Genomic DNA, 27,776 nt, shown 5'->3' with positions numbered 1-27,776 from the left:
ATCACAGTGCTTCTGGAATTTCCTCACCTTTTTCTCTCCACTGGTAGCGTGGACAAACTGCTCTGATACCGCTCTTCCTCTTTGGACAGAAACACAACAGATTTTGTAAGTATTGTTTAAAACTTTACAGAGCAAAACTATAAAATTGTGCAAATTAAATAGCTACACATAGCTGATGTATTTTAGTGTGGTTATCGTTGCTATGATGTTTTGGTGGGTTGTGGTTTTTTTTTTGCTCTCATTGAGGCATGACAGTGTGTCTCTCTGTATACTGAAATTACTTGAGACATTAAGTCGAGACAGGAAGTTAAAACCCAAAACAAACATGATTTAATGTTGTTATTTCAACAACACATTCCCATTTTTGACTGCCAGTGAGGATAAAGTATTGAGTCAGATTAACTGAGTGTATCTCTTTTTTTCTATATTTAGAAGCTCCGTAAATAGAGCTGGGTGTTTGGACCATGTGCTGTATGGCTGAGTCGTGATGGGTGAAAAAAAGGGGTCTGTAATGTGAGAAGCAGAAGCAGTAAAGCCACAGGATAAACAACGTTTCAGTTTCTCCAAATTCAATGGAGTTTATACGAACAAGAGGTGGTTTTTAGTGCTGCAATGCCAGGGTCCTTTTAAACTTTTAAGCTTTCTTGTGCATCTTGTTCCATTGCTGCATCAGAAAATATCATCATCCATATAATATCAAATGATATACCATTATAAAGTCTACCATATTGTCAAATGACTTTTTCAGGACAGGAGTGCAAGAACTGGTGTGAAAGATTTCAGAATTGGCTTCGTTTCAAACTCAGTTGGCTTCAGTTAAGTGTAGTAACCAGAGATTTAAATGCCTTTTACAAAGCTGCTCTCATTAATTCAACTGCTCCAGTTCTGACAGCAAGCAAGAAACTGATAATGCTTTTCTCCCAGGCTTCTGAGCTAGGAAAATATTTTGACCTGAACTTATATCATGGACCATTTTTTAAAAATCAGATAATGGAGAGCAGTTCTCAGCCATCTGCTGATACCGGAGAGCAGGTCAGTGGTCTTGAGGAGAAACCTGTGGACCCAATGGAAGTCTTCAGCAAGCAGTTGGAGGACATCATCAACACATATGGTTCTGCATGTAGCCTGCTGGAAGAGAAGATCGCCATCTTGGAGGAAGATGAAGAGAAACTGGATGAAGAGACCATGGCCAAGGATTTGGCTGCTAACACAGGGGTGTGCAGCAGCCCAGAAACAGAACAAACAGCCAGTATGCTCCTTGAAGGACTTGGTAAGGGACATATTTTATCTTTCTTGCTTTATTTTGTTTTGTGAAAATTTGTTTCAGGATTCTTTGTTTGTAAGCCTTCTATTTATTTTAAAAGAAAATTCTAGGATTTTTTAACCTGGACCGTATTTTCCCTTCTCTTTGGGTTGAAATTTTTACTCGGAACAAAAACAATTAAAATCAGTCCAGCATTGAGTTAGAACGCTATAACCCGCAACCGTAAAATAGCTATACCCTGAAATCCTATGGGGCAATCATCTGTGTCAAAGTAAAGCACTTGTTTTGGCCACTGACATGCTCATAATGTAATTATAAGTGTCTGAGAACATGGAAAGGATCTTTACAGAGATACAAATGGGTCTGCAACTCAATGACTGTAAAAAAAAAACTGTAGAAAATGACTGTTTCTACACTCATTGTTTTCCTTTTCCCTTCTTCTGCTCTCTGACGTAGCATCCCGTTCAGTGCCTGTAGTTGATTTTCACTCAAGGCTGTTTTCTGATGGTTAAATAAGGAGAAGTCACAAAAGAATTCATGAAGAAGTCTATTTCCAAAGTAATGCCTGAATATTTAGCTGATTATGACAATATGAATGAGTGTCCGACAACATGGAAAGAATCTCTGGTAAGCATCTCCTTATTTCCAGCACCATTTATTCATTGCTTTGCCTTGTTTGTACAGGTAAAGAAGCTTTGCTCCTGCTGCAAAGCTTAAAAGATATCATCTCACCGGAGGAGAAACTGGAGACGGTGTTGAGGAAATATGCAGAGCTGGTGAGTGTTCAGGAGAAAAAGGCAAAAGAAGTGCTCCCTCCCCCAAGAAATGGCACTCTCCCCTACACTTTCCCTTAAACGCCTACAGAGGGTACATAGAGGTTTATACACACACATCATAAAATCTGAATGTACAAGGTTCAACAGCTGGACGAACATAAAGAATAGACAAAGCTAGCATAAAGCTGAAATATACAAAAGTGGGTGTTGAGACGAACACGATGGGCTCAGACATGCTGCCATTGTCACCAACAATCTCCTTTTTTACATTCTTCTAAAGACATAACATCATTCCTGATCCATCAAACCCAGCATTGGATCTGGTTCTCTGCCATCCATCCATTATCCGTAACCGCTTATCCTGTTCAGGGTCACAGGCAAGCGGGGCACACCCTGGACAAGTTGCCAGGTCATCGCAGGGCTGATGCATAGAGACAAACAACCATTCACACTCACATTCACACCTACGGTCAATTTAGAGCCACCAATTAGCCTAACCTGCATGTCTTTGGACTGTGGGGGAAACCGGAGCACCCGGAGGAAACCCACGAGAACATGCAAACTCCACACAGAAAGGCCCTCGCGGCTGCTGGGCTCGAACCCAGGACCTGCTGTGAGGCGACAGCGCTAACCACTACACCACCGTGCCGCCCCGAGGAAGTGATATATTCCATAAATTAAATCCTCCAGGTTGGTAAAACACATAACCGTGATCTCATGCAAATTCAAATTTCTTCTAAACAAATAAACTCTAACCGTGATTTTCCTTAACTGAACGATGGTTGAAAAGGGGACTAATGTACAAGAAGACACACAGACAAGCTAATGTGTTAACAAGCTACGATTAGAGAGCAAGAAACAGGCCACTGGGGTGGGACATATATATTGTAGAAATCATTTAATTGGACAATCAGAAAGTTATTCCTGGACATGAACCGTAACACTGAGGAATGCCAATTCTAATTTCAGAGGCACGTTAAGGAAAAAGTCTGTGTTAGTTAAACATTAAATGTCTGTAGTAATGTGCGCCTGTTTGTGTAGTTGAAGGAGCAGAGGGATGAGCAGGTAGAACTGAAGATGCTTCAGAAGAAACAAGGTCTCTTGATTAAACAGAGGGACCAGCTCCAGTTAGATCACAGCCAGGGTATCCTGGCACGAAGCAAGTTGGAGAGCCTCTGTCATGAGCTGCAAAAGCACAACAAGACCCTGAAGGTGAGCAAGCTCAGTCCAGCTCTGCTGAAACATCCTTTAAAAGAAAAAGGCTAGTGCTTACCGGAGGGAGATGGGGTATCTAGGTATGTGGTCCAGAATCACATAATTAAGCCAAATGCATACAGAACCCACACAGTGAGGAGATGAATATGCATGGATACACACCACCAGGTGACCAACCTTCTCACCCCAGACCCCTCAGCTCCTACTGACAGAGATAACAGAAATCAGTTATGAAAAGGATGAGGAATACCAGTTAGTCCAAGCAAGAAAAACTAATAATATAATACAACAGGGGAGCAAACAGTCAGGCTGGACTTATACAAACACATCAGACTGGAGGAACAACAAAGAAAATCCAATTTAAATGTGCTGACTGCAAAGTCATTTGAAATTTTCAAAATTTTTTATTGTGTATGGCATTTTCCTATGTCTCGCAAGAACAATATAATGCGGATGAGATGGGATCATTTTGATGTGCTGAGGGTCACTTTTCTCCGTTTTGGGAATGAATATCCTACCTCTTGAGGTAAATCATACGGCCCTACGGAAACAGCCGAACATGAGGAACTTCAACTAATTAACATAACTATGGAACTGCATCACACCAAGATAGCAACACATGAAAAACATCATGACTGCTTCGACTTCGGAGAGTTTTGAGTCGCAGGGATGTAATTTGTGGTTGACATTCACAAATAGATCCGTGAAACAAAAGATGAATATATATTTTCTCTGTCACTGCTTTTGTGTTTCTAAGGCTAAGATAGCTAAGCACTAGCTAGAATGATTGAGTTATCTGTCCAGAAAAATTACATCATCTACTGTAACCTTGCTCTATCTTGCAGTTGCACTCACTAGGCAGGCTTTCCTTTTCTTTTCCGCTGGTTTTTAGCTGGTGGGAGAGCAGAGTCCTCCATGTTTGCCCATCAGGCTTGTAGTACTTGAGTCCAGGACTCGGACTCAAGTCTGACTCATGCCCTAATTTTAAGGACTCGTGACTTGACTTGAACTTGAGCACTGATGACTTGGACTCGTAAATTGGAGACGAAGACTCTGATTTTTTTCTTTATTTTTTGTAACATGTCATAATAATTTGGCAACAGATATTTATATCTACATTAATTTTTATACTAATTTTGTGCAAGAGAATGCACATTCACCTGTTCATACGTCATGTTCAGGAACAAACTAACGTTAATGGCGCTAAAATGCCTGGAGAGAACGTCCCTAGGATTGTCCACTTTGCTTATACAGACTTCTCGTGCAGTAGGAAAAAATGCACTGCTCCATATATAGAAGAACTATCGAGGAGACGATGGGGACAACCTTGAACTTCAATCGTCATTTGGTAAGACTCCACTCAGAGAAGTAAGTGACAGGCTATGTTCATTGTTCTGTTGATAGCGGGGCTTGCTTGCTGAGCGATGAACTCACAAGCGTTAACCCTTTATCATGTTATTTGCCCTTTGATAGTGGGCGGGGCTTGCTGAGCGATGAACAAGCTTTTTATCTGTAGCCTATTAACTAAAATGGGGGCAGTCGAGCAGTAACATTAGTCCAACACAGTAGCAGAGACAGTTTCACATAAAGGCAGCAACAGCCACCGTCACATCGTGCGGTTGGAGTCTTGTTCTCGGACTCGACTCGAACTTGACTCAGATCAACAGTGGACTCGACTCAAAATTTTCTTTAATGACTTGGACTTGACTCAGACTTGAACACTGGGGGCTCAAGACTGGACTCAGACTCGAGGTTTAGTGACTCGACTACAACACTGTTGCCCATGCTGACTTGTTTTGTTTTAAAATAGGTCAAACACACCCCACGGTGGTCACGTGATATTGTTTCTCACTTGCTTCGGCAATCTCTGGAATTGTAAAATGTGGGACGCGTTTTATCTTGGCAAAACATTTGCACATAGGATACATGGTGTGTGCAGCAGCGAAAACATCTCAAAACTCCAACAGCAATAGAAATAGGACATTTTGCCCAGAATTCAACTTCGCAGTCAGCACCTTTAATTTGCCCCCAAAATAAACAGGAAAACAGAAACACAAATCATAGCTAACAAAACTGTAGCCTGGACACACAAGTGTCTAGAAGTTACATGAGAGTTACACAATGGGGTGGAGTTTAATTGATTCAGACCTTGAGGAGCAGTCCAGGGCTTTATTCTGCATCAGACGAGACAGTATCTTCATTAGAGACATCACTTATCCGTAGCAGATAATGAACACAGTACAAGTGCTTGGTCAGATTATCCTTCAAACCCTGGGCATGTTTTCTTTACAGGAGAGTAGCGAGTGTGAGACGAATGCAGGAATACCCTTTTACGTTGAATGAACAAAAACATTGCTATTATTTTATTCATTTAATAAATCAAAATAGTACAACCCCGATTCCAAAAAAGTTGGGACAAAGTACAAATTGTAAATAAAAATGGAATGCAATAATTTACAAATCTCAAAAACTGATATTGTATTCACAATAGAACATAGACAACATATCAAATGTCGAAAGTGAGACATTTTGAAATTTCATGCCAAATATTGGCTCTTTTGAAATTTCATGACAGCAACACATCTCAAAAAAGTTGTGACAGGGGCAATAAGAGGCTGGAAAAGTTAAAGGTACAAAAAAGGAACAGCTGGAGGACCAAATTACAACTCATTAGGTCAATTGGCAATAGGTCATTAACATGACTGGGTATAAAAAGAGCATCTTGGCGTGGCAGCGGTTCTCAGAAGTAAAGATGGGAAGAGGATCACCAATCCCCCTAATTCTGCACCGACAAATAGTGGAGCAATATCAGAAAGGAGTTCGACAGTGTAAAATGGCAAAGAGTTTGAACATATCATCATCTACAGTGCATAATATCATCAAAAGATTCAGAGAATCTGGAAGAATCTCTGTGCGTAAGGGTCAAGGCCGGAAAACCATACTGGGTGCCCGTGATCTTTGGGCCCTTAGACGGCACTGCATCACATACAGGCATGCTTCTGTATTGGAAATCACAAAATGGGCTCAGGAATATTTCCAGAGAACATTATCTGTGAGCACAATTCACCGTGCCATCCGCCATTGCCAGCTAAAACTCTGTAGTTCAAAGAAGAAGCCGTATCTAAACATGATCCAGAAGCGCAGACGTCTTCTCTGGGCCAAGGCTCATTTAAAATGGACTGTGGCAAAGTGGAAAACTGTTCTGTGGTCAGACGAATCAAAATTTGAAGTTCTTTATGGAAATCAGGGACGCCGTGTCATTCGGACTAAAGAGGAGAAGGACGACCCAAGTTGTTATCAGCGCTCAGTTCAGAAGCCTGCATCTCTGATGGTATGGGGTTGCATTAGTGCGTGTGGCATGGGCAGCTTACACATCTGGAAAGACACCATCAATGCTGAAAGGTATATCCAGGTTCTAGAGCAACATATGCTCCCATCCAGACGACGTCTCTTTCAGGGAAGACCTTGCATTTTCCAACATGACAATGCCAAACCACATACTGCATCAATTACAACATCATGGCTGCGTAGAAGAAGGGTCTGGGTACTGAACTGGCCAGCCTGCAGTCCAGATCTTTCACCCATAGAAAACATTTAGCGCATCATAAAACGGAAGATATGACAAAGAGGACCTAAGACAGTTGAGCAACTAGAATCCTACATTAGACAAGAATGGGTTAACATTCCTATCCCTAAACTTGAGCAACTTGTCTTCTCAGTCCCCAGACGTTTACAGACTGTTGTAAAGAGAAAAGGGGATGTCTCACAGTGGTAAACATGGCCTTGTCCCAACTTTTTTGAAATGTGTTGTCATGAAATTTAAAATCACCTAATTTTTCTCTTTAAATGATACATTTCCTCAGTTTAAACATTTGATATGTCATCTATGTTCTATTCTGAATAAAATATGGAATTTTGAAACTTCCACATCATTGCATTCCGTTTTTATTTACAACTTGTACTTTGTCCCAACTTTTTTGGAATCGGGGTTGTAAATTAAAAGCATGATCAAAATCATCTATATCCAGCACACACATCATGATTTCATGACCTCAGTTTAGTGTCTCATAGCCTCATTAATTTGAGCATGAGTAACTGTCAGAACGCAATATATAAAATACACAAAATATAAAATAAGGTGTGCTTGATCAAGTGCTATTCTACGTGATAAAAAAATCATAAGGGTGGAAGCTAGTTTGTTAAATTAAACTTGTGATTAATGTGACCATTACAGTGGGGACTATTCACACAGTAATATATTTAGATGTTTATTTCATATAAAATTATTACCATATAAGGTTTTTTAAATTATTTTTAAATTGTTTCTTGCATTTATGCTACATCATAGTAGAAGGAGAGTGAGAATAATAGCTTTTTGCTATTAAAAATTCTGCCACACACCAATTGTATAAGACTGAAGTTTATTTTGTCACTTTGCAATGACCCTAACCCATAACTACATCATCACTTGTTTACTGCAGTGCATTATGGGTGATACCCAGGGTCAGCTCCGCCATATTGTTTACAACCCCGATTCCAAAAAAGTTGGGACAAAGTACAAATTGAAAATAAAAACGGAATGCAATAATTTACAAATCTCAAAAACTGATATTGTATTCACAGTAGAACATAGACAACATATCAAATGTCGAAAGTGAGACATTTTGAAATTTCATGCCAAATATTGGCTCATTTGAAATTTCATGACAGCAACACATCTCAAAAAAGTTGGGACGGGGCAATAAGAGGCTGGAAAAGTTAAAGGTACAAAAAAGGAACAGCTGGAGGACCAAATTGCAACTCATTAGGTCAATTGGCAATAGGTCATTAACATGACTGGGTATAAAAAGAGCATCTTGGAGTGGCAGCGGCTCTCAGAAGTAAAGATGGGAAGAGGATCACCAATCCCCCTAATTCTGCGCTGACAAATAGTGGAGCAATATCAGAAAGGAGTTCGACAGTGTAAAATTGCAAAGAGTTTGAACATATCATCATCTACAGTGCATAATATCATCAAAAGATTCAGAGAATCTGGAAGAATCTCTGTGCGTAAGGGTCAAGGCTGGAAAACCATACTGGGTGCCCGTGATCTTAGGGCCCTTAGACGGCACTGCATCACATACAGGCATGCTTCTGTATTGGAAATCACAAAATGGGCTCAGGAATATTTCCAGAGAACATTATCTGTGAACACAATTCACCGTGCCATCTGCCGTTGCCAGCTAAAACTCTATAGTTCAAAGAAGAAGCCATATCTAAACATGATCCAGAAGCGCAGACGTCTTCTCTGGGCCAAGGCTCATTTAAAATGGACTGTGGCAAAGTGGAAAACTGTTCTGTGGTCAGACGAATCAAAATTTGAAGTTTTTTATGGAAATCAGGGACGCCGTGTCATTCGGACTAAAGAGGAGAAGGACGACCCAAGTTGTTATCAGCGCTCAGTTCAGAAGCCTGCATCTCTGATGGTATGGGGTTGCATTAGTGCGTGTGGCATGGGCAGCTTACACATCTGGAAAGACACCATCAATGCTGAAAGGTATATCCAGGTTCTAGAGCAACATATGCTCCCATCCAGACGACGTCTCTTTCAGGGAAGACCTTGCATTTTCCAACATGACAATGCCAAACCACATACTGCATCAATTACAGCATCATGGCTGTGTAGAAGAAGGGTCCGGGTACTGAACTGGCCAGCCTGCAGTCCAGATCTTTCACCCATAGAAAACATTTGGCGCATCATAAAACGGAAGATACGACAAAAAAGACCTAAGGCAGTTGAGCAACTAGAATCCTACATTAGACAAGAATGGGTTAACATTCCTATCCCTAAACTTGAGCAACTTGTCTCCTCAGTCCCCAGACGTTTACAGACTGTTGTAAAGAGAAAAGGGGATGTCTCACAGTGGTAAACATGGCCTTGTCCCAACTTTTTTGAGATGTGTTGTTGTCATGAAATTTAAAATCACCTAATTTTTCTCTTTAAATGATACATTTTCTCAGTTTAAACATTTGATATGTCATCTATGTTCTATTCTGAATAAAATATGGAATTTTGAAACTTCCACATCATTGCATTCCATTTTTATTTACAATTTGTACTTTGTCCCAACTTTTTTGGAATACAATTCCTGATATTCAGATAGATTTTTTTTTTTCTCGATAAAGTTTAGCTGGTGCAATATATGTCCTCAGAAATGAGACATTCTGAGATTTGATGTTGTTGTTGTACAGTGTGGTAGACTCGGTCTAGACTCTTTACCTTCTCACCAAGCTTGATTTGGATTCCGATTTTCCTGCTGTAAACCCTCAACATGTTATCCACCTCTTTAAATCACCAATTTTATTGTCTTCCATGACAGAGCACGGCAAATTCGCTCCTCTCACATCGTTCTCACCTAAAATTAATCTGACATCCGTCATATCACTCAACTACTGACCCCGGCTATTCCCCACAATGCATTGTGGTAAACAAGTGATGACGTAGTTATGCTTGGGGTCTATTCAGTTTTCAAAAGTAAAATTGACGAGTTTATTTTTAAACAGACTAAAATGATCAACTGAGAAACAACAGGCAAAACTCACTGGAATTTTCAGAAATATAAATGAACCAGCCGAAAATTGTTATTGCATTGTTAATATCTGAAACTATATACAAGTAAGGCTGAAGGAAATATTTACAAGACTGCATTAAAGTATGTAATATTTTACAATAAATTTAGGTTTGTAAAAATGTGTACAATTTGTAGTATGTTTTCTCTAACTCGAGCAGTGCTTTCTGTGGGCATTAAACATGACCGGTATCTGTGTTACACCGCAGGAAGACATGCTGCAGAAGTACCAGGAGGATGAGAAAAAGAGAGCGGAAATCACCAGTCATTTCCAGAATACAGTAGTGGACATCCAGGCCCAAATCGAGCACCACAGCAACCGCAACAATAAGCTGTGCCAGGAGAACAGCGAGCTGGCTAACAAGCTCACATCCATCATCCAGCAGTATGAGAAGCGAGAGGAGGTACGGTATGGGATCAACACACACACACATACTTAAAATTTTATAGCAGGCAAACTAGTGTTTGAAAGGTCAGGTATGAATTAACATTTAAGAACACATCAGTTGTTGTTTTTTTTTTTTAAATAATATGTTTAATGGTGGGCGGCACGGTGGTGTAGTGGTTAGCGCTGTCGCCTCACAGCAAGAAGGTCCAGGTTCGAGCCCCGTGGTCGGCGAGGGCCTTTCTGTGCGGAGTTTGCATGTTTTCCCCGTGTCCGCGTGGGTTTCCTCCAGGTGCTCCGGTTTCCCCCACAGTCCAAAGACATGCAGGTTAGGTTAACTGGTGACTCTAAATTGACCGTAGTTGTGAATGTGAGTGTGAATGGTTGTCTGTGTCTATGTGTCAGCCCTGTGATGACCTGGCAACTTGTCCAGGGTGTACCCCGCCTTTCACCCATAGTCAGCTGGGATAGGCTCCAGCTTGCCTGCGACCCTGTAGAAGGATAAAGCGGCTACAGATAATGAGATGAGATCCCAAAAAGTTCTACCTTGGTCTCATCAGACTGTAACACATCTTGATCTTGACACATGGTTTGGGGTGATTTAGTTGGGCTTGGAAGTTTTTGTGTTTGTATTTTTCATAAGAAATGGCTTCCATGTAGCTACCCTACCCCACCACCCAGACATGTGAAGAATAAGAGAGATTGTTGTAACATGCAGGGAGGGAGCAGTACTTTGCCAGATGTTGCTGCAGCTCCTTTAATGTTGCTGTAGGTCTCCTGATGGCCTCCTTGATACGTTTTTGTCTTGTCCTTTCATCAGATTTGGAGGGATGTCCTGTTCTTCATAATGTCAATGTGGTGATAATGAGTTTCACTGTGTTCCATGGTACATCTTGGAACATGTTTAGAATTCTTTTGTATCCTTCTTCTGATAGATACCTCTCACAATGAGATACCGTACCTGTGTTGTAAGCTTTTACAATCTATCTGAGATGGCAACTTCTACACACGCTTTATAAGAATATTTCCATAGCATTTGCACAGTTCAAACAAATAACTGAGCAACACTGTTTAAAAAGGAAATATCAGTATTATATCTGGACTAAATGATGGACCAAAACAAATGAGAAGATCTTTCTTTCCTAGAAATACAGTATGTTTGACCTTTACCAGTCTAAAATCTGAATCTTTCCACACAGACCCACTCCTACCTACCTGAGCAGGATTTATATGGTGTACGAAGAACTGAAAACCTAATTCACATTTACAGTTAGGTCCATATATATTTGGACACTGACACAAATTTTGTTTTTTTACCTGTTTACTGAAACATATTCAAGTTATAGTTATATAATGGACATGGACATAAAGTCCAGACTTTCAGCTTTCATTTGAGGGTATCCACATTAAAATTGGATGAAGGGTTTAGGACAGGGGTCACCAAACTACGGCCCGCGGGCCAGATCCGGCCCGCCACCCCCCTTTGACCGGCCCCCCAGCCCCTCTGCCCCCCACCACTTGAACCGGCCCTATGAGGCAATCCCCAAAAGTGGTCATGGCCTATTTTTTTAAATTGCTTTTTGGCAAATAATAACATGTCTGCATCTTGTATTTTGCTGATTTTATCAATTAAAATTGATATTTAGTTATAAAATGAACTATTCATATTTTCCGAATTTTCGTCATATGCTCGCGATCAAGCAGTGACAGGCAGCGCATGCGCAAAGAACTGTCAGTGTTCAGGACAGCAAAATGGCTAGCGGTCAGCGAAAAGCTGACAGAGAGTGCAGAGTTTTTAAAGAACAGTGGACCACCGATTATTTTTTCGTTCAGTGTAAGGACCGTGCAGTTTATCTTGTATGTAAAGAAAGTGTGCCGGTTTTCAAAGAATATAATCTGCGTCGTCACTATGAAACCCGCCACAAAGCAGGGTTCGAATTATAAATTTGACCCTATGGGGGTCTCTATTTAAAAAAAAAAAAAAGCAATGCATACTCGCTCTCCTGGACCAGCGCACTTTTGCGCACTGCAGTGCACAGCTTTCACACACAGGCGCGCACGCACGCACGCACGGTGTTGCGCGCATATATATATATATATATATATATATATATATATATATATATATATATATATAGTTAAACAAATTATATATATATATATATATATATATATATATATATATATATATATATATATATATATTGTGTGTGTGTGTGTATATATAATTATATATATTGTTAAACAAAGGAAGATCGTTGTGAGATAGAGGACAAGTCTTCTTCGGACTTAACTTCACATTCGATTTCGCAGGCTGCAAATTTCAGTTTGCGCGCATAGTGGTGTGGTGGTGAAGTACAGCCGTACATGTTGCGGTTTAATAACACGTTCAATACAAAGTTATGGCTGCATGGTGATCGGAAATGAAATGAGTTTTATTTATATTTATATGGTGATATAGGCTATTCAAGCTTATTATGGTGATATATGACGTATTTGAGAGAGTTGCACAGAAAATTAAGTTTGCTTCTTTCATGGGAGCCTGAGGGAATGGGAGCTCAGCTCCCATTGGCCCCCACGTAATTCGAACTATGCCACAAAGAGTATGCTAGTTTGCGAGGGCAAACAAGAGAAGACAGGATTCGGAGGATGAAATGCGGACTGGCTGCACAACAGAACGTATTCCTTCGCTAAACCCAGATCAACCAGGCTGCTGTCCGAGCTAGCTATAAGGTAGCTCACCTACTAGCTACCCATGGAAAGCCGTTTACTGATGGGGACTTTGTTAAAGTATGCATGCTTGCTGTGGCCGAGGAGGTGTGTCCCGACAAGAAGGATGCGCTCAACGCAGTGAGTCTCTCCGCACCTACTATGACCAGGCGAACCGAAGATTTGAGGGACAACGTGTATGACCAGCTGAATGAGAAAGCGTCAGAATTCGAGTTTTTTGCTTTGGCCATGGATGAGAGCAATGACGTGCAGGACACAGCACAACTGCTGTGATCTATTGCTCATATTATTATAATTTCACTGTTTTTTAAAATGTATTTATTTTATAGGCCTATTTATTTGACCTTTATTAAGTGCTGCATACAATTATTATTAATAATATCAACAGGCTTACCTACAATTTATAATTTTCCACTCACCTTTGCCAGTGTCAATCACCTCAACTAGGCAGATGTTTCTTACCTTGACAGCTTTGATATTATTTTTATTAGAAAATAAATAAATGGAATATCTGTGGTATTTCAAATTAAAACAAAGTGTGAAGACTTGATTACTACTTTTGCAAACCACTAGTAAAGATAAACAAATATGTGCCAGGAATCAAGTGTTGATATAGTAGTGTGGATATAGTAGTGTGGATATAGTAGTGTGGATATAGTAGTGGGGATATAGTAGTATGGATATAGTAGTGGGGATGGCCGTGCCAGGCTAGTAATCTCTACTACACAATGAGGCCTGCTGGTGGTCATATTTGTCTGGGTTATACAATTCTATGTGATATAGCTGACCCAACCCCGGCCCCCATCACAGTCAGGAACGACAATGTGGCCCCCAGAGAAAAAAGTTTGGTGACCCCTGGTTTAGGAGTTTCAGCTCCTTAACATGTGCCACCCTGTTTTTAAAGGGACCAAAAGTAATTGGACAATTGACTCAAAGGCTATTTCATGGGCAGATGTGGGCAATTCCTTCGTTATGTCATTCTCAATTAAGCAGATAAAAGGCCTGGAGTTGATTTGAGGTGTGGTGCTTGCATTTGGAAGATTTTGCTGTGAAGAAAACATGCGGTCAAAGGAGCTCTCCATGCAGGTGAAACAAGCCATCCTTAAGCTGCGAAAACAGAAAAAAACCCATCCAAGAAATTGCTACAATATTAGGAGTGGCAAAATTTACAGTTTGGTACATCCTGAGAAAGAAAGAAAGAAAGAAAGAAAGAAAGAAAGAAAGAAAGCACTGGTGAACTCATCAATGCAAAAAGACCTGGATGCCCACAGATGACAACAGTGGTGGATGATCGCAGAATAATTTCCATGGTAAAGAGAAACCCCTTCACAACAGCCAACCAAGTGAACAACACTCTCCAGGAGGTAGGCGTATCAATATCCAAATCTACCATAAAGAGAAGACTGCATGAAAGTAAATACAGAGGGTTCACTGCATGGTGCAAGCCACTCATAAGCCTCAAGAATAAAAAGGCTAGATTGGACTTTGCTAAAAAAAACATCTAAAAAAGCCAGCACAGTTCTGCAAGAACATTTTTTGGACAGATGAAACCAAGATCAACCTCTACCAGAATGATGGAAAGAAAAAAGTATGGTGAAGGCATGGTACAGCTCATGATCCAAAGCATACCACATCATCTGTAAAACACGGCGGAGGCAGTGTGATGGCTTGGGCATGCATGGCTGCCAGTGGCACTGGGTCACTAGTGTTTATTGATGTGACACAGGACAGAAGCAGCCGGATGAATTCTGAGGTATTCAGAGATGTACTGTGTGCTCAAATCCAGCCAAATGCAGCCAAACTGATTGGTCGGCGTTTCATAATACAGATGGACAATGACCCAAAACATAAAGCCAAAGCAACCCAGGAGTTTATTAAAGCAAAGAAGTGGAATATTCTTGAATGGCCAAGTCAGTCACCTGATCTCAACCCAATTGAGCATGCATTTCACTTGTTAAAGACTAAACTTCAGACAGAAAGGCCCACAAACAAACAGCAACTGAAAACCGGTGCAGTAAAGGCCTGGCAGAGCATTAAAAAGGAGGAAACGCAGCGTCTGGTGATGTCCATGAGTTCAAGACTTCAGGCAGTCATTGCCAACAAAGGGTTTTCAACCAAGTATTAGAAATGAACATTTTATTTACAATTATTTAATTTGTCCAATTACTTTTGAGCCCCTGAAATGAAGGGATTGTGTTTAAAAAATGCTTTAGTTCCTCACATTTTTATGCAATCATTTTGTTCAACCCACTGAATTAAAGCTGAAAGTCTGAACTTCAACTGCATCTGAATTGTTCAAAATTCATTGTGGTAATGTACAGAACCAAAATTAGAAAAATGTTGTCTCTGTCCAAATATTGATGGACCTAACTGTACATTCAGGTGACATTCTAAATTAATATGAAGGCAATATTCAGTGTCATCATTACAAAATAACTCATAATGAAATGTCACTTACTGCTAAGGATTGTGAGTGACTTTGCATTTGCCTCTCTGCCCACAGAAACGCATCCTCACTTAGTCTCACAATTCATGATTCATGGCTTATTTAATGGTGATACTCACATCTTAAAGAAAATTCTAGCATGGCATGAGAATCCACAGGGGAATGACAGGCTAGATTTACTCTATCACACTGAGAAATGGGCATTGCGCATCAAAAAAAACAGTGTGTGGCATTTAGTACAGATTATTCAATGCTGAGTGATGAACAATGTAATCTTTACTGCCCCCACCTGTTTCTGGCAGAAAAAATGCAAAGGCATAGCTCACTGGAATGTTGCATATCTTTAAATAAACAAGGTACCGTGTCTTGCAAAAGTATTCATCCCTCTTGGTGTTTGTCCTGTTTTGTTGCATTACAAGCTGGAATTAAAATGGATTTTTGGGGCGTTAGCACCATTTGATTTACACAACATGCCTACCACTTTAAAGGTGAAAATTGTTGTTTTATTGTGACACAAACAATAATTAAGATGAATAAAACAGAAATCTGGAGTGTGCATAGGTATTCACCCCCCAAAGTCAATTCTTTGTCGAGCCACCTTTTGCTGCAAGTCTCTTGGGGTATGTCTCTATTAGCTTAGCACATCTAGCCACTGGGATTTTTGCCCATTCCTCAAGGCAAAACTGCTCCAACTCCTTCAAGTTAGATGGGTTGCATTGGTTATACCACAGATTCTCAATTGGATTGAGGTCTGGGCTTTGATTAGGCCATTCCAAGACATTTAAATGTTTCCCTTTAAACCACTCCAGTGTAGCTTTAGCAGTATGTTTAGGGTCATTGTCCTGCTGGAACGTGAACCTTCATCCCAGTCTCAAACCTCTGGCCGACTCAAACAGGTTTTCCTCCAGAATTGCCCTGTATTTAGTGCCATCCATCTTTCCTTCAGTCCTGACCAGCTTTCTTGTCCCTGCAGATCAGAAATGTCCCCACAGCATGATGCTGCCACCACCATGCTTCACTGTAGGAATGGTGTTCTCAGGGTGTTGGGTTTGCGCCACACATGGCATTTCCCATGATGGCCAAAAAGATCAATTTTAGTCTTATCTGACCAGAGAATCTTCTTCCATGTGTTTGCGGAGTCTACCGCATGCTGTTGGGCAAACTCCAAACGTGTTTTCTTAAGCAATAGCTTTTTTTATGGCCACTCTTCCAATAAAGCCCCACTCTGTGGAGTGTATGACTTAAAGTGGTCCTATGGACAGATACTCCCCTCTCCGCTGTGGATCTTTGCAGCTCCTTCAGTGTTATCTTTGGTGTCTTTCTTGCATCTCTGATTAATGCCCTTCTTGCCTGGTCTGTGAGTTTTGGTGGGTGGCCTTCTCTTGTCAGGTTTGTAGTGGTGCCATATTCTTTCCATTTTGCTATAATGGATTTAATGGTGCTCCCTGGGATATTCAAAGTTTGGGATATTTTTTTTTATAACCCAACCCTGATCTATACTTCTCCACAACTTTGTCTCTGACCTGTTTGGAGTGCTCCCTGATTTTCATGTTGTTTGCTTAGTAGTGTTGCAGAGTCAGGGTCATGAAGTCATGGTGTGTTAAGGTTGGAGTGGAAGAACTCAAATGTCCTGCACAGAGCCCTGACCTCAACCCCAGTGAACATCTTTGGGATGAACTGGAACACTGAATGGCCCCAATATCATTACCTGATCTCACAGATGAATGAACATAAATCCCTACAGCCCCACCCCAAAAAATCGAGTGAAAAGCCTTCCCAGAAGAGTGGAGCTTATTATATAAGCAAATAGGAATAAGTTTGGACTGAGATAAGAGAAGACATGGCCTAATGGTTAGAGAAGTAGCTTTGGGACCAAAAGGTTGCCAGTTCGATTCCCTGGACCAGCAGGAATAGCTGAAATGCCCTTGAGCAAGGCACTTAAGCCCCAAATGTTCCCCAGGCTGCTCTGTGTATGTTGTATGTCACTGGGTATGTTGTATGGCAGCATGATGGCGTAGTGATTAGCACTGTTGCCTCCCAGCAAGAAGGTTCTGGGTTAAAGCCCACCGGCTGACAGGGGCCTTTCTGTGTGGAGCTTGCATGTTCTCCGCGTGTCTGTGTGGGTTTCCTCCGGGTGCTCCGGTTTCCCCCACAGTCCAAAGATGTGCGGTTAGGTTAACATGGGGTGGCCTTAGGCTGAAGTGCCTTTGAGTGAGGCACTTAACCCCCAACTGCTCCTCGGGCACTGTAGCATACCTGCCCACTGCTCTGGGTATGTGCGTGTTCACTGCTTCAGATGGGTTAACTGCAGAAAGGAATTTCACTGTGCTTAAGTGTATGTGTGATGAATAAAGTTGTTCTTCTTCTCTGGATAAGTCTGCTAAATGCTATTAATGCAATATAACGGTCAGGGGTACACATACTTTTGGCCGTACCTCTATAGTGTAGAAGTCCACTGTGCTTTAATACTCGATATTTTCTCGATGTCTTGAACAGAGCTTAGAGAAGATATTCAAACAGAAAAATCTACAGCAGCAGTTGTCAGATGCCAAACTGGAAGAAGCCAATATGCGTCTGAAAGAAGCAGAGGAGAAGCACAAGCGGGAGAAGGAATACGTGAGTTACGCAACACCGTTTGTCTCCGCTCTTTGAGCAGAAATAGCACTAAGACTGTGAATCAGGATTGATAATCGATTTATGATGCAAACAGTGAATGAATAAATTAGCATCGTGTTTGCATGGAGAACACAGAGAGTCTGGAGGACTCATGGTAATGTCTTGTCTTTGTTGCTAGTTGCTTAAAGAAGCAATTGAAAAAACAAAGAAATGCTTCACAATGAAGGAGCAGGAGTTGCAGATAAAGAAGCAGGTAAAGTGGAGTGCTTTGTCATTCTCTCTCTCCCTCTCTCTCTCTCTTTCCTTGTATTTTTGTAAGCGCAGTTACTGACTCATGCTGCAGAGTGGAAGCTACAGGTTAAAGAGCTGAAAGAGCAGAACACAGTGATGCAGGCTCAGGTGAATATCAAATTTAGTGCTTAATGATCTACTTTTTAAACCACCCATTCTCCATTTTTTAGCTATCCTGAGAACATGTGAGCAAAGGGGAGTTTACATACAGATATGTAAGAATTCATTATGACATACTGAAAATTTTCATTCTGTTCAATGGAAAAAAAGAAGCTTCCTACTAAATGCTGTAAAAAAAAAATTCTGGTTTAAAAAAATATTCTAATATTCGTGACATGATGAATAAACAATCACAAATTCAGTCTCCATACACAGAGGTGATGTACAGGCTGTAGGTTGGACTATAGGAAGGTAAGCAGCACTAGATTAGACCTGACAAAGATCTACTGTTGGACCTCAACATGGTCACAGTGAAGCACAGTGTTGTGTATGAATTGGTGTACAGGCTTTTACAGTAGTGCTTGAAAGTTTGTGAACCCTTTAGAATTTTCTATATTTCTGCATAAATATGACCGAAAACATCATCAGATTTTCACACAAGTCCTAAAAGTAGATAAAGAGAACCCAGTTAAACAAATGAGACAAAAATATTATACTTGGTCATTTATTTATTGAGGAAAATGATCCATATCTCTGAGTGGCAAAAGTATGTGAACCTTTGCTTTCAGTATCTGGTGTGACCCCCTTGTGCAGCCATAACTGCAACTAAACGTTTCCGGTAACTGTTGATCAGTCCTGCACACCGGCTTGGAGGAATTTTAGCCCGTTCCTCCGTACAGAACAGCTTCAACTCTGGGATGTTGGTGGGTTTCCTCACATGAACTGCTCGTTTCAGGTCCTTCCACAACATTTCCATTGGATTAAGGTCAGGACTTTGACTTGGCCTTTCCAAAACATTAACTTTATTCTTCTTTAACCATTCTCTGGTAGAACGACTTGTGTGCTTAGGGTCGTTGTCTTGCTGCATGACCCACCTTCTCTTGAGATTCAGTTCATGGACAGATGTCCTGACATTTTCCTTTAGAATTTACTGGTATAATTCAGAATTCATTGTTCCATCAATGATGGCAAGCCGTCCTGGCCCAGATGCAGCAAAACAGGCCCAAGCCATGATACTACCACCACCATGTTTCACAGATGGGATAAGGTTCTTATGCTGGAATGCAGTGTTTTCCTTTCTCCAAACATAACACTTCTCATTTAAACCAAAAAGTTCTATTTTGGTCTCCTCCGTCCACAAAACATTTTTCCAATAGCCTTCTGGCTTGTCCACATGATTTTTAGCAAACTGCAGATGAGCAGCAATGTTCTTTTTGGAGAGCAGTGGCTTTCTCCTTGCAACCCTGCCATGCACACCATTGTTGTTCAGTGTTCTCCTGATGGTGGACTCATGAACATTAACATTAACCAATGTGAGAGAGGCCTTCAGTTGCTTAGAAGTTATGCTGGGGTCCTTTGTGACCTCACCAACTATTACACGCCTTGCTCTTGGAGTGATCTTTGTTGGTCGACCGCTCCTGGGGAGGGTAATAATGGTCTTGAATTTCCTCCATTTGTACACAATCTGTCTGACTGTGGATTGGTGGAGTCCAAACTCTTTAGAGATGGTTTTGTAACCTTTTCCAGCCTGATGAGCATCAACAACACTTTTTCTGAGGTCCTCAGAAATCTCCTTTGTGCCATGATACACTTCCACAAACATGTGTTGTGAAGATCAGACTTTGATAGATTCCTGTTCTTTAAATAAAACAGGGTGCCCACTCACACCTGATTGTCATCCCATTGATTGAAAACACCTGACTCTAATTTCACCTTCAAATTAACTGCTAATCCCAGAGGTTCACATACTTTTGCCACTCACAGATATGTAATATTGGATCATTTTCCTCAATAAATAAATGACCAAGTATAATATTTTTGTCTCATATGTTTAACTGGGTTCTCTTTATCTACTTTTAGGACTTGTGTGAAAATCTGATGTTGTTTTCGGTCATATTTATGCAGAAATATAGAAAATACTAAAGTGTTCACAAACTTTCAAGCACCACTGTATATTATTTTTGACATCATGTCTCTGTAGTATCCTGCCTGATTAATTGGATGTGTACATAATCACTGCTGTTATGTCTGAAGTGTTAGGGCCAGTGAATGAAGTAATATGAGCCAAGTGGGGAATTTGTGAATAAAATACAAATTACAACATTTGAAATTTTATTTACTTACTTAATTAAAATCTTAGGATCCTTGGATCCTTAAATATGCAGATAATTTACCTTTATTATCATTTTGCAAAAAAAAAAAAGGGGGGGGGGGGGTCAGTGGATCCAGAGGCATCCCCTCACACACACACACGCATGCGCACATACTTCGTTGCTATACTATAAGTATTATTTTGATGTAACTGAAATTGAATCCTTTTACTCTTAATTTCATTTCCTAGAAAAAAATTACTTTTCACTCCTTACATTATTATTATTTAGGTCTCAAAGCCAACATCTATACATATTTACATCAGTCACATTTACAAACAGGGTGGCATGGTGGTGTAGTGGTTAGCACTGTCACCTCACAGTAAGAAGGTCCTGGGTTCAAGCCCAGCGGCTGACGGGGGCCTTTCTGTGTGGAGTTTGCATGTTCTCCCCATGTCTGTGTGAGTTTCCCCCACGGTCCAAAGACATGCGGTTAGGCTAATTGGTGGCTCGAAATTGACCGTAGTAGGTGTGAGTGGTTGTTTGTCTCTATGTGTCAGCCCTGTGATAATTTGGCGACTTGCCCATAGTCAGCTGGGATAGGCTCCAGCTTGCCTGTGACCCTGCACAGGATAAGCAGTTATGGATAATGGATGTACATTTACAAACACAGTTTAACATGCACCCATTTTATTTCAACATCTCATCAAGTTCTTCAGAAAAATATTAGCTAGAATCATTACAATTCATCCTGCATTGACCTTCTCGGGCTACATGGTGTAGCTGAGCAAGGCCGCAAATAAAATGAGGTGCCTCATTTACCTCAGTTGTGAACTTCCACTAATGTGAAAAAGTATGCTGAGAGCAAATTAGCTTTAGCAATAGCTAATTTCCTAACATTAACTGGCTTATTTAACTAAGTTAGCCTGGTTTATTTGCTAATATTAGGTGAGACTAGCATTGATTCTGGTAGCTAGCATAATTAACGAGGCAGCAAGTCAAATTCTAGCTCATGGTAAATATCAGTTATTAACATGATGTTTTACTTCTGAGTAATTAATTAGTGAGCTATGTAGTGTTACTCACATGTGAGCCGCAGACAGACAAAGACTGAGGGATGTTTTCAGGCAAATAAATACCACTTTCTAACGGTTTTAGATAATTCTTCAAAATTACTGAGATTTTAATATTTCAGTATAATTTAAACAAAATTTTTTCCTTTTACTTGAGTATATGTTTGGTTGGACACCTCGACGTTTAAACGAGTAAGAGAATATGATTTTGAGACATTATCTATAATTTCACTTGAGTATAATTTCTCAGGACTTTTTCCAACCCTGTTGACACCAAGGGGTAATTTGACAATTTGGTGCATTATGTTTATCTGCAATGTTTATGGGAGATGCAAGGTAACTGAGACAAATGTGGAGAATGTGAGACAGAAACCCAAGCTCAAGCAGAACTCACTAGAATCAACCAAATTTGTGCTTAGGCTTTAGGTGGTGTAGCATGTGATCAAGCAAGCTGGCATTATCTTTTATTTAATACTTGTTACGAATTATGGCAGATACATCTGATTACCCAGAAAAAAGCACAAGTATATTCAGAAACATATTAGCTTTACTGGAAATGGACCAGTCCATGTCAGCAATCCCAAACATCTGCTGAGTTGTTTTTTTTTCTCCACCCTTTCTCTTGCAGCTTGTGTTGTACTCTCAGAAGTTTGATGAGTTCCAGGCTACACTGGCCAAAAGCAATGAAGTTTATACTGTTTTCAAACAAGAAATGGAAAAGGTATACTATTTTACACCATCACACATTTTAAATGCTTACAGTTGTATTTTAAATCTGGTGTGCTGCAAGACAATGAACATAACAATAACAGTAATTCAGTAGAATTTGTGTTTTTATACTCAAGTCTTAATGGCAATCCATGCCATGTGTCAAGAACAATATTTTTTACATCAATTCTTTTCATAATTATTATGTTAATCATGTCACTCATCTACTTAGATGACCAAGAAGATGAAGAAACTGGAGAGGGAGTCAAATGTGTGGAAAATACGCTTTGAAAGTTGCAGCAAAGCCCTTACTGACATGATTGAGGAGGTAACCTGTTGTATTTTTATGAACACATTTGTTCACTGATTCCATAACACTGTGCTGAACTAATTTTGTGACTTTACCTTCCAACAGAGATCTGAGAAGGGTAAAGAGCTTGAGCTTTTTACTGTGAAGATTGATAAGTTGGAGATGTTGTGTCGAGCTCTACAGGAGGAGAGGAAAGTCCTTTATGGCAAGATAAAGGAGCTTCGCCTGCAGGTTATTTCAGCCTCAGTACCTGTGGCGGACATTGTTGAGGAAGAGATTCCAGAACTCGCCCAGCTGCCAATCTCAGAGTCAGTACAAAACCCAGCACTAACAGTAGAAATGGAGAAGCTGTGGAAGGAGCAAGCCCGTCTGCAGGAATTTGCAGCCTCCCTGTTGGCCTCAACTGCAGATGACATGGTGGGCTCTGATAGTGAGGAGGAATCATCTGAGCCTACACAACTTCCTCTTGTTCCTGTGCTAAGTAAACCATCAACAGTCAAGTTAGATTCCATAACAGAAGAACATGGTCTGGAAGAAGGTATTAAAGAGGTATGTAAATCAGAGACTACACTGACTCCTGAGGCACTGAAAAGTGAGGAGATCAAATTCGAGGCCAAACATGAGTCCAATCAACATGACAAAGAACCATCCAAAGCAGAACCATCCAAAGCAGAACCACCCAAGGTAGAGCTACCCAAGGTAGAGCCACCCAAAGAAGAACCCCCCAAAGAAGAACCCCCCAAGGTAGAGCCACCCAAAGAAGAACCACCCAAGGTAGAGCTACCCAAGGTAGAGCCACCCAAAGAAGAACCACCCAAGGTAGAGCTACCCAAGGTAGAGCCACCCAAAGAAGAACCACCCAAGGTAGAGCCACCCAAAGAAGAACCACCCAAGGTAGAGCCACCCAAAGAAGAATCACCCAAGGTAGAGCCACCCAAAGAAGAACCACCCAAGGTAGAGCCACCCAAAGAAGAACCACCCAAGGTAGAGCCACCCAAAGAAGAACCACCCAAGGTAGAGCCACCCAAAGAAGAACCACCCAAGGTAGAGCCACCCAAAGAAGAACCACCCAAGGTACAGCCACCCAAAGAAGAACCACCCAAGGTAGAGCCACTCAAAGAAGAACCCCCCAAGGTAGAGCCCCTCAAAGCAGAACCCCCCAAAGAAGAACCACCCAAAGAAGTACCCCCTAAAATGGAACCACCCAAAGAAGAACCACTCAAAGTAGTACTCCCCAAAGCAGAACCACCCAAAGAAGAACCACCCAAAGCAGAAACATCCCAAGAAAAGCTAACTAAAGTGCCAGCAAGAAATGTTGCAAAAGTAGAGCCAATCAAGCAAGACACACCCAGGCAAAAATCCAACAAGCCAAATTCTGTTGATCTCAAAGAAACAAAACCCAAAGAAATGAAAAGAGTAACAGTTCACCCTGAAGCTCCTAAAGTAAATCCTATTAAAAATGAATTTGATACAGAACTAGACCCCAAAGCTGAGACTACAAAACAAACTTTAAGTGCAAAAGAGGAACCTATACAAGTTGAGTCTCACATTGCAGAACCTCCTGCACCCAAAGCTTCCACAGCAGGAGCAGCAAAACCACAAAACGCCAAATCCCAAGAGGCCAAGTCCAATGCTAGTAAATCCCATGCTAAGAAACAGGGCTCCTCTAAGAAGAAAGGTTCAGCAAAAAGTGCTAAGAAAAGCTGAGGGGGTGAACGTGGAGTGTGTAATTCCAGCCATTTTCTCTGATTCCTGATTTTCTCTATTATGGTGTGTGTGGGTGGGAGGTTGAGTGCAGTGTTGTGTGAGGTTAAGAAACCATACAGTTATATACTTTTTTCAAGTTGATTAAGATTATTCAAGTTGATTAAAGAGTTTTGATAAGTGTTATTTTTGATGTGTGTGACATATAGTACTTTTTTCATCTACTTTAACCTGCTCAGAAATAAAGATGTGATGGTGATCATTTCTTAAAAAAAAAAATGTTTTTCTCAAGTCAAAACAAAGACACTGTTCAACATCATACTGGTACACGAACAATGTTCATTTCAAAACCAGTCACAAGCTATAGCTCTGCTGGTTTACCTGAAGATTCCTCACCACCATGCGGCAGTTTCCATGGCAACCACTTAAAAAAAAGACAAGCAGCATAAGCCAGCCACTATATTCCAATCTCTGCAAGATAAAAAAGCTGCACTTACCTTTGTGTATGTGTGCGCATGTTCAGTCTTCTGGTGAAATACAGCAGCTTGTCTATATATGACAAGAAGCTGGAAAGATGTCTTGGCATCGCAACTTGCTGAAGAGCTTGCAGGATGTTGTTTGTGTATGGCCATGATGAATGAACACACACACACATACACACACACTGCTGTTGATTACAGTGGTAATATTCAAAAGGATAAGCTATAAAACAACATATTTATATTATTTCTATCTAGAGAAAAATCTGTTCACTATTAAGTAATATGACTCAATTTTCAATATTTCAGTACTGTGGCTGTGAAAGAGGGAAAAGGATATAGCCAGATAACCTGAAAATGATTTGATGTGTGTGTGTGTGTGTGTGTGTGTGTACTAGTGCATCTCAAACAATTAGAATATCATAAAAAAGTTAAATTTTTGATAATTTAATTCAAAAAAGTAAACTTTCATATAGTCTGTATTCATTACATGTAAAGTGAAATATTTCAAGCCTTTTTTTGTTTTAATTTTGATGATTATGGCTTATAGCTCATCAGAATCAGGAATCTAGTATCTCAAATTATTGGAATATTTCCTAAGATCAATCAAAAAAGGATTTACAATACAGAAATGTCCAAATTCTGAAAAGTATGTTCATTTATACACTCAGTACTTGGTTGCGGCTCCTTTACCATGAATTACTGTATCAATGCGGTGTGGCATAGAGGCGATCAGTCTGTGGCACTGCTGAGGTGTTATTGAAGCTCAGGACGCTTTGATAGCAGCCTTCAGCTCATCTGTATTATTGGGTCGGGTGTTCCTCATCTTCCCCAAAGACAACAGCCCATAGATTCTCTGTGGGGTTTAGGTCAGGTGAGTTGGCTGCCCAATCAGGCACAATAATACCATGGTCAGCAAACCATTTGGTAGTAGTTTTGGCACTGTGGGCAGGTGCTAAGTCCTGCTGGAAAAGGAAATCGGCATCTCCATAAAGCTTGTCAACAGATGGAAGCATGAAGTGCTCTAAAATCTCCTGGTAGATGGCTATGCTGACCTTGGACTTAATAAAACACAGTGGACCAACACCAGCAAATGATATGGCACCCCAAATCATCACAGACTGCAGAAACTTCATACTGGACTTCAAACACCTTGGCTTCTGTGCATCTCCACTCTTCCTCCACACTCTAGGACCTTGATTTCCAAATAAAATGCAAAGTTTATTTTCATCTGAAAAGAGGACTTTGGACCACTGAGAAACAGTCCAGTTCTTTCTCTCCTTAGCCCAGGTAAGATGCTTTTGACATTGTCTCTGGTTCAGGAGTGGCTTGACATTAGAAATGTTACAGTTGTAGCCCCTTTCCTGAAGACGTCTATGCGTGGTGACTCTTGATGTACTGACACCAACCTCAGTCCACTCCTTGTGATGCTCTCCCAAGTTCTTGAATCCGCTTTTCTTGACAATCTTCTCAAGGCTGCGGTCATCCCTGTTGCTTGTGCACCTTTTCCAGCCAGCCTGTTCAGCAATGACCTTCTGTGGCTTACCCTCCTCGTGGAGGGTGTCGATTATCATTTTCTGGACAACTGTCAAGTCAGCAGTCTTCTCCATGATTGTGATTATGTGTACTGAACTAGACAGAGAGATACACGATATTTATACTGTTTTAGACAAACTCAAAATGAAATATTCGCTTATTTTGAGATTTTTTTTTTTGCATTGTTGGCCATAATTATCAAAGTTAAAATAGAAAAATACTTGAAACATTTTAGTTTACATGTAATGAGTCGAAAATATATTAAATTTTCACTCTTTCTTAAATAACTGATGGAAAATATTGAACTTTTTCATCGTATTCTAATTTTTTAGATACACTAGTGTGTATATATATTACACACACACACTGCAGTGTTTGCAGTATGATGATCAGATTCAGTCTTCAAACAATGCATCACCTTTCAAACCCAAACAATTAGATATTAATCAGAAAATAACACTTTAATCACTATTTAAGAAAATCTGACTCTTTGTTTTAAGATGACTTTATTAACATACCCCTGGTATAATCTGCACCAGAAATTTTCACCTCGTCTCCTCTAAGCAGAGGAGTGTAATATTGTGGAAGAGAATATTAACTATTAAAAATACAGCAATTTATTGCCATTTTGGTCTTGTTAGTGAATAAATTATGTATTAAAGTTCTGTCTTTACACAAGAAATCAATCTGAGTCTCTCTCTCTCGCACACTCTGTCTTCAGAGACAATCCTGAATAAAAAGTGTTTACATTATACCACTTCAAGTTCATTAGAAATATCAGAACATCTTTCCATCTCCATTCATTCAAGAATAAAACCCTAACATTTCAATGATAAATTTGTAACTTTTTGAGACCAAATTTGTAACATTTCAAGAATACATTCACAACATTTTGAGAATGCATTTTTAATCTTTCTGGAATTAATCTGTAACATTTCAATAATTACTTTGTAACATTTTGAGAATAAATTTCTAATATTTTGAGAGTTAATTTGTAACATTGAGAATAAATTTGTAACTAAGAATAAATTTATGATGTTGTTTCAAGAATAAATTTGTAATTTTTCTAGAATAAATTGGTAACATTTCAAGAATCAGTTCGTAACACTGAGAATTAATTTGTAATAGTTCAAGAATAAATTTGTAACATTGAGAATAAAATTGTAGTTATATTATTTTGAAAATAGATTCATAATATTTTGAGAACTATCAAGGAAAAAGTGATGATGTTGGATATTAAAAGTATAATGCCATAATATTTTTGGAAAATAAAGAAAAATGGTTCATATCAGAGCAGTGTTTGTATGTTAAAATGAGGGATATTTATTTTTTAACATTGGCCCTAAAACACTGTCTTATTAAAGCATAAATGAGAGCAAGAAAATG

At 40.1% G+C, this 27,776-nt stretch overlaps 1 protein-coding gene across 2 annotated transcripts; it reads left to right on the top strand.

The window, feature by feature from the left end:
* txlnba (taxilin beta a) lies at positions 1 to 24,639 on the top strand. Of its 2 annotated transcripts, none has more exons than XM_060914231.1 (10): positions 1 to 105; positions 988 to 1,270; positions 1,949 to 2,040; positions 3,082 to 3,252; positions 10,073 to 10,267; positions 17,921 to 18,040; positions 18,365 to 18,439; positions 22,282 to 22,374; positions 22,594 to 22,689; positions 22,777 to 24,639. In XM_060914231.1, the coding sequence occupies exons 2-10, from the start codon at positions 991 to 993 to the stop codon at positions 24,376 to 24,378; spliced, it is 2,724 nt and encodes a 907-aa protein (XP_060770214.1). In that variant the 5' UTR covers positions 1 to 105; positions 988 to 990; the 3' UTR covers positions 24,379 to 24,639. The 2 variants fall into 2 exon arrangements, with proteins under 2 accessions (XP_060770214.1, XP_060770213.1); XM_060914230.1 differs by lacking the exon at positions 18,365 to 18,439 and adding an exon at positions 18,219 to 18,293.
* Positions 24,640 to 27,776: the final 3,137 nt, after the last annotated feature.

Source organism: Neoarius graeffei, chromosome 2, assembly GCF_027579695.1.
Source record: "Neoarius graeffei isolate fNeoGra1 chromosome 2, fNeoGra1.pri, whole genome shotgun sequence".
Classification (NCBI taxonomy): Eukaryota; Metazoa; Chordata; class Actinopteri; order Siluriformes; family Ariidae; genus Neoarius; species Neoarius graeffei.
This window is presented reverse-complemented; position numbering and strand designations above follow the sequence as displayed.

Excerpts from the sequence above, each read along its gene's own strand:
- txlnba (XM_060914231.1), top strand. The coding sequence starts at position 991 with ATGGAGAGCAGTTCTCAGCCATCTGCTGATACCGGAGAGCAGGTCAGT. Across the intron at positions 18,041-18,364 it reads ACAAGCGGGAGAAGGAATAC|TTACTGACTCATGCTGCAGA; the intron begins GTGAGTTACGCA and ends TTGTAAGCGCAG. Across the intron at positions 18,440-22,281 it reads ACACAGTGATGCAGGCTCAG|CTTGTGTTGTACTCTCAGAA; the intron begins GTGAATATCAAA and ends TTTCTCTTGCAG.